General features: G+C 36.5%; 1 protein-coding gene across 1 annotated transcript; it reads left to right on the top strand.

Annotated features, from left to right (window-relative positions):
* The first annotated feature begins 1,965 nt into the window (after positions 1-1,965).
* Positions 1,966-4,222, top strand: LOC137733132 (receptor-like protein 7). Its single transcript, XM_068472292.1, has one exon. It carries the CDS (start codon positions 2,055-2,057, stop codon positions 4,212-4,214), a length of 2,160 nt encoding a protein of 719 aa, XP_068328393.1. The 5' UTR covers positions 1,966-2,054; the 3' UTR covers positions 4,215-4,222.
* The last annotated feature ends 3,487 nt before the right edge of the window (positions 4,223-7,709 follow it).

The raw sequence follows: 7,709 nt of genomic DNA, 5'->3' as shown, positions 1-7,709 counted from the left end.
ATGAGCCACACATATTAGGATAAAACGGAACTCTCCATTAATCGTTAGCACTTGAGGTTTACATGTGAGGCTAACTTTATCATTTTAGCCTCACATGTGAGACTCATGTGCTAACAATTAACGAAAAATTGACGAAATTTTTAATTTCGGGATAAAATCCTAACAGACTTCTAATCCTAATTTTTTTAGCACATGTGTTATCTTTCAATTGCCTATCATCAAAGGGACTATTAATCCAATTTAGCTTTAAATAAATGTTTCAGAACATGATGCATAATATTAAAGATTAGATGGAACTGGTCAATTTTTTTATTTATTTAGGACTAGTTTGGATGTGCTTTTAAAATGACTGAAAGCGCGTTTAGAGAAAATATTTTTTTGGTCCCAAAAGCGCTTAAAGTGCTTCCTGTATGTGCTTCTTCCAGGAAGCACTTTAAGTGTTTTTCCAGAATTTACTTGCATTTTTTCTAAGGATTGGTTCCAAAAATATTTTCACCAAAAGCGCTTTCAGTTATTTTAAAAACACATCCACACAAGCACTTATATATTTAGTCATATGATTGACATTGGGACGGGTGGAATGAATCCTATATCTCAAGTGCATAACTGAATGCTCTTAACTACTTGAGTAACAATCTTTGGACTAATGTTTACTTAAGTGAGCTCAAAGAGCCTACAAAATAGATAAAACTAAACACAATTAAGTATTTGCAACTGCACTAGATCAACACCACACCAGTATATTAAGGGCAAGCGTGAGGTTGATTATTATTCAATTGCTACGCCAATGTTAAAGGTCATTCTTTATTTAAAAAGAAAATTGTTCTTTCTATGGTATGACTTAATCCATGGTTAGACGTTAAGCCGTGTATTCTTATATGAAATTAAATTCTAAATCCAACATACAATTACACACATGTATAGAAATTCATTAAGTGTAGAAGAATTGTATCAACAAGAATCAGCTACACTTCCTAGGGACATGTAGTTGGAGGACGTTTCCCCATGGTTAGGGCCTCAACTCCAAGTCGAAGTATTCTCTCTTCCTTGCTTGCTCTTGAGTTAATGAGATATTTCCTTTCTGATGAGAAAAGGACTTTCAGTTTAAAAAATGCAACATAGACCAAAACCAAAACACAAGTTGAATTTTTCAAACTGCAACACCCGTCAAAGTAGTTGCACTCTTGAGTTAATTAATGAGAAATTTCGTTACAATGTCTCTATCATGTTTTTGAAATTATATTGCGGAAGAATTTTATACTGATGTCAGTCAATAAATAGTTGTGTCACTTTGCACTCCATGCATAGCTAAGAGTGCAAAAAAAAAAAAAAAAAAAAAAAAAAAAAATCAAACGATTGTTGTTATGGTGTTACTTGATATCTCCATCATTCGCATGGTTTCAAAACTAGTACTAGTTTTGTTGTTGTTTCATCATGTGGTTATTGCTACCTCTTCCTACTCTTCGCAGAAGCAGTATCCATCTTGCCCTGATGGGGAGAAGTCCGCCCTACTGCAATTCAAAGACAGCTTTACTATTGACAAATCTACTTCTAGATCTACCGATGCTTATCCAAAGGTTTCATCATGGAAACCAGCTGAAGGAGGAAATAGCACCTGCTGCTCATGGGAAGGTGTCGAGTGTGATGAGAAGACGGGTCATGTGATTGGCCTAGATCTTGGTAGCAGCTGTCTCCACGGCTCTATCAACAGCAATAGCAGCCTCTTCCGCCTTGTTCATCTTCAAAGGTTAAACCTCTCTGACAATAACTTCAATTACTCTCAAATTCCTGCTAGCATTAGGAATTTTCCAAGCCTCACTCATCTTGACCTCTCTACCTCTGTCTTTTCTGGTCAAGTCCCTTCTGAACTTTCACTGTTATCCAAGTTGACATACCTTGATCTATCTGGCAATGTAGATTATTTGTCAGCAGATAACTATCGTCCCTTGTTGAAACTTGAAGCATCAGATCTTGGAAGCCTAGTGCAAAACTTAAGTAGTCTCGAAGTGCTTTCTCTCAGTTTCGTAAATGTATCTTCGGCAATTCCTCATTCCATGGCTAATTTATCATCTTTGACAGCCCTCCACCTCAGGGACTGTCACCTGTTTGGTGAATTTCCAGTGAGAATTTTCCAACTGCCAAACCTAGAATCTCTTAGTGTGAGATACAACCAAGAATTGACTGGATATTTTCCTGAATTTAATCAAAGCAGTCCTCTCATCTTACTGAAAGTCGGCTTTACTGGCTTTTTTGGAACAATACCCTCTTCAATTCAAAACCTTCATTCACTGCAAAACTTCGATGTGGCTCAATGCAATTTTTCGGAAGGGTTGGTTCCATCTTCACTTGGGAATCTTAGGCAGCTCACTTATCTAGACATTTCAGCCAATAAATTTGGAGGTCTAATTCCTGATTCATTGGCAAACCTTACCCAACTGGCTACTTTTAGGATTAGTACAAGTCGATTAACTGGTCCAATCCCACCTTGGCTAGGCAACTTTAGCAAACTAGAGTACCTAGATTTTTATTTTAATGAACTGAATGGTTCAATTCCTGCATCATTTTCCAATCTCACAAACCTTCATATCCTTTATCTACATTCCAATAGTCTGAGTGGTGTAGTAGAGTTTCATATGTTTCAAAATCTACAATTTCTTTACCAACTCCAATTAAATTGGAACAAGATAGATTTTGTCACCGAATCCAGAATTGTGAATTCAACAGTTCCGCAGTTCACCATTCTAGGATTGAGTTTTTGCAACATAAGAGAGTTTCCATCTTTCTTACAATATCAGAAACGTTTGGAGCGTTTGGACCTTTCCAGAAACAAAATCCGAGGCCAAGTACCAAAATGGATGTGGAACACAAGCATAGAAACTTTGCTATTTTTAGACATTTCTCAAAACTTCATTTCAGACCAACCTCCACTTTTCCTTCCTTGGGTGAAACTGTTATGTATAAGGTTTTCGTCCAACATGTTTCATGGATCACTACCGATACCTCCACCAACCATGCGAGAATATGCAGTTGCAGACAACAACTTTACTGGAGAAATCTCACCGTTGCTTTGCAATACGAAAAATCTTCAGTATCTTGACTTGTCGAAAAATAACTTGAGTGGCATGCTTCCTCAATGTCTCGGAAACTTTAGTGATCAACTGATTCTTTTACTTCTTGGAAACAACTTTTTTCACGGAATTATTCCTCAGACATACAACAAAGGAAGCAATTTGAGAATGATTGATGTGAGTCATAACAAGTTGCAGGGCCAGTTGCCGAGGTCATTGGTCAATTGTATAATGCTTGAGTATCTTGTTTTGTCAAACAATCGATTCAATGATACTTTCCCCATTTGGTTGGGGACTCTTCTAGAGCTAAAACTTTTGGCAATGCGCCATAACGGATTCTACGGTGGGATTGGAAAGTCTAGAAAGAATGTCGATTTCCCCAAGTTACGCATTCTTGATTTGGCTTACAATGATTTTACTGGTGCGGTTCCGTCTGTGTTTCCAGATATTACTGTAAACAAGTCAACATATATGTACACAGACGTAATTTATGATGTCAATGGATTCTGGATTGTTAACTGTGTTGATTACCAACTCACAATAGCAACAAAAGGTTTGGAGCGATACTACCCAAAGATTCGAGAAGAATTTGCATCCTTCGATATCTCATGCAACAAATTTGAAGGAAAAATTCCAGAATTCATTGGGAATCTTAAGGAGCTTCGTTCGCTGAATCTATCCCACAACATTCTCACTGGTTCTATCCCATCATCCCTTGGAAACTTGATGAAGCTTGAATCGTTGGACCTTTCAAAAAACAAGCTCTCAGGACGTATCCCCCAACAGCTGGCGCAACTTAATTTTCTTTCCAGTTTCAATGTGTCTCACAACAATCTCACAGGTCCTATACCACAAGGAACCCAGCTTACTTCTTTGAATGTCACTTCATACGAGGGAAACCCAGGGTTGTGTGGAGATCCATTGCCCAAGAAATGTGGAAATCCTCCTCCACTTCCACCTTCAACCGTCGACGAAGGTGATTCTAGCTCAGAAGGCATATTTGAATTTGATTGGAAAATTGTTTCGGCCGGATGTGGAAGTGGGTTGGTAGTGGGAGTAGTTCTTGCAGATGTTGTGATCACAAGGAGGCCCGACTTGTTTCTTAAGATTGTTGGAATGATCAGGCAAATGATAAGGAAAATTTAGAGTACTAGTGGGGGAAGTAGAAATTTAGTTTGTTACCGTTACGCATTTCGTTTGTTTTCTCTGTTCTAGTTTCTTTCCTTCTCTTTCTATATGTTTAGTTATAAGTTTGTATTAGGTTATGTAAGTGTATGTCCCTCCTATTTTCTTGTAATTTCGGTTTCTTTTCTTTCTTCTTTCTTTATTTTGAGGGGTAAGGTTTATGTCCCCCCCTGACTAAGTGTAACTTCTTTTTTTTATTTAATAAATTTTCCCTCGTATTGTTGAGGTTTTTTTTATAAAAAGACGATAGAATGTATTGGTGCTTTTTAGCTTTTAGTTGATTGTGTTCAAGTTCAAGACTCAGCCCTATATATCATATTGTTTTTAAGTTATATCAGTTTGCTTGTACCATCGAGTTTCTTTAACAATTAAATGGAGATAGAAAGTAAAGTAAATAAAGATAGTAGAGTGCTGCACGTTTTCATGGATTTGGATTTTTTGAAATTAGAATGAAAGCAGCTATGTTCATTTGGAAGGATTCTTATTCATTCGATTAATTGGAGACAATCTTTTCAATCAAATGAAATCGAAACTTTCCTATGCCTTAGTAACTAAGAATACTTGTACAACAGTTACATATTTAAGAGTAATGTGTATAGCAAGAATTGTCTAAAATTCTAAAACCAAAGCTACGAAATTTGTACAACATTTTGTTCCAATCATCGGAGGGAATGAATGAGAATCGTGGATTACAAGGGAATTGGTTTTTGTAGGAACAACTTGTAAACTGAATACATCAGTTGTGCAATAGGCAACAAATGCAAAAGGGCTGGTGGACTTGAAGTGCAGAAACAGAAAACATCAATGTCGTTAACCCTAAAACTTGTGTTATATCATTAATGAAATAATAATGTTATCGTTAATATAAATATCTATCTTATAAATTCTCCTTGATAATTTTCATGCTCATTGTGACTTAATTTTTCTCTTGTCTTGCAAGGATAATACACTTTTTATTCTTGCAGAAAACATTTTCACATGAAGGATATTATAACTTTGTAAGAGTACTTTTAACAAGAAAATTAATGGGAAATAACAAAACCTTTTTGTGTTTTTGTATGATGAATTCATATTTACAATAGAGAAACAAGACTGTCAAAGCAAAAATGACCCGATAAAGTTGATGCGACTCTAAACTATTGGGTTTCTATTAGATCAATTAGCCTAGTTATTATTGTTATTAGCTATTAGGCTCATTTCATATGTGATATCACTAGGCTCATTTATATCTCAAACCCTAGCTATCTTTGGTGTACTTAAACCCTTTTTATGAATGAAAATATGAATTTCCTTTTATTTCCTTTTCTACTTCCGGCATTTACTTTCTTGCAATTTCCCTTTTACCATGTTTGCCTTCGTTGATCCCACATTAATTAGATCAGCTATTGTTGTTATTAGCTATTATGCCCATTACATATGCAATATCATTAGGCCCATTTATATCTCAAACTCTAGTTATCTTTGGGTGTATTTAAACCCCTTTTATAATGAAAAGAGACTATGAATTTCCTTTGATTTCCTTTTCCATTTCCTGCATTTACTTTCTTGCAATTTCCCTTTTACCATGTCTGATCCTATCAAAGGCTTCCAATCCAAATTCCTAATCGGAAAAATACATCATACAAAAGCACAGTTGTGAACCCAAATTTTAATCAGCAGAAAGACCAACTATAGTTGTGGATCCAAATTTTGATCGAGCAGAAAGACTAACCTTTTGGAATCGAGGAATCAAGGTGGGCTGTCGAGACTTGAAACGGTGAGAGGAAGCTTGTGGGTTGCGAGGGTGAGTGTGAGGTGGGCGAGTGGTTGACGTCGAGGAAGGACTGAGTGAGACTGAGATGAGGCACGAGTCAAGCTGAACAGCTGCTGAGTCGTGAGTGAGTCTTACAGCCTCTGAAAGTGAGACGGCGTGGGGGAGAAAATTCGAAGAATGAAAGGAATGAAGGGGAAGGCTGCCAAAACGAAGAAGGGAAGGAAGGAAGTAGGATGTCGCGCACAACTTAGGGGTAAAAAGTAGGTCTGGCAAACGCGTCGTGTCTGTCGTGTTCGTGTCATTTTCATGTAACACCTGTTATCTTAAAAGGTCGTGTCGTGTCACATGCGTTATCTTAACGACTCCTTAACAGGTCGGGTCACCTTAGCCAACGAGTAAGGTGACCTGACCCGTTATGACCCGCTATGACCCTTAAGAAAAATATTTTTTTTTTCTTAAATTGGAACTGATTCCAATTGGAATCTAGTTAGTGATTCCAATTAGAACCGATTAATCAATCAATGAAGAGGATTGTGTTGCCAGATTGACGTTTTAGGCTTATTTTGGTCACAAGTCATTGAAAATGATGTTTGTTTAGGAAAGTTCATTCTACAAAGTTGAAGGGGAAGTTTTCATTTTTCCAACACCACTTCTTAAGCCTGATTTGGTGCAGATTTGACTAGGAAATGTGTGGAATTTCTGACTGCCTAGTTTACCAAATTAGAATAGGGATGTGGTTTTTAGTTTTATTATTTTATTTGGTTTTCTAGATTTGAGGGATGTTATAAGAATACTTTTATTTACCATTTTAAAAAATTAGTGACATATTTTAACAAGAAAATTAATGGGAAAAAACAAGTTATTGGAACATTATGTGAAGGTGTGAAAGCCAAAGTCTCATATCGACGAATAACAAAACCTTGCATGGTTTATAAGAAGTTAAATCACTTTTCATATTGCATAATTTTATAGTCATATTTCTTTAGGATGTCAGAACAAATTGGTCCACCTGTAAAGCCCAACGCCAAAGTGGCCCACATGTAAAGTACTCAATGTAAAGTATACTCAACGCCAAATTGGTCCGTGAATATTGCCACTTGGTGACTTCAATTTGATCGTTTTGTTCCGTATGCTAGTTGTAGGTTTTGAAGAAAAATTAATCTAATCTTTATACAATTGTTGGCATTACACTTGACTGACTAAAATTTGAGAAAGCTTCTATGACTGAAGGAGATTTTACATGTGTCATGCAACCACCAAATTAACCAATCCCTTTCCCTATAGACACGCCTGGATAATCGCCTAAGATCCTGCTGAGGAAGGGCTAAGGGTAAGAAAAAGTCCAAAGTCAGTTACTTTTCTCACTGAAAAGTAAAATGCATTTGTATAACTTCATTTATTGTGTCATTCAGTACTACAGTCTGATGGTATTTATCTTACTTGTAAGTGAAAGGTCTTAGGTACGAATCTCGTGGATGACGAATTCGATACCAAATTAGGTTGTCAATTGTGTGGCTTAACTGAACTCTTCCTTCCTTTAGTGTAAACTATATCGTTGTACTAAAAAAAAACTCCATCTGTTGCCATTGCCAAGGGCAATTACATAATTTACATGTGTGTGTGTATTTTGCTTTGTTGGCTTTCTCCTTTATGTGTCATTGTCGCCTTAAATTATTTAAAAGATTTTAAATCATCCTCGTCGT

This window comes from Pyrus communis, chromosome 5 (assembly GCF_963583255.1).
Source record: "Pyrus communis chromosome 5, drPyrComm1.1, whole genome shotgun sequence".
NCBI classification, from domain to species: domain Eukaryota; kingdom Viridiplantae; phylum Streptophyta; class Magnoliopsida; order Rosales; family Rosaceae; genus Pyrus; species Pyrus communis.
This window is presented reverse-complemented; position numbering and strand designations above follow the sequence as displayed.

Bases quoted from the DNA above. Each gene is read 5' to 3' on its own strand.
- LOC137733132 (XM_068472292.1), top strand. From the start codon at position 2,055: ATGGCTAATTTATCATCTTTGACAGCCCTCCACCTCAGGGACTGTCAC.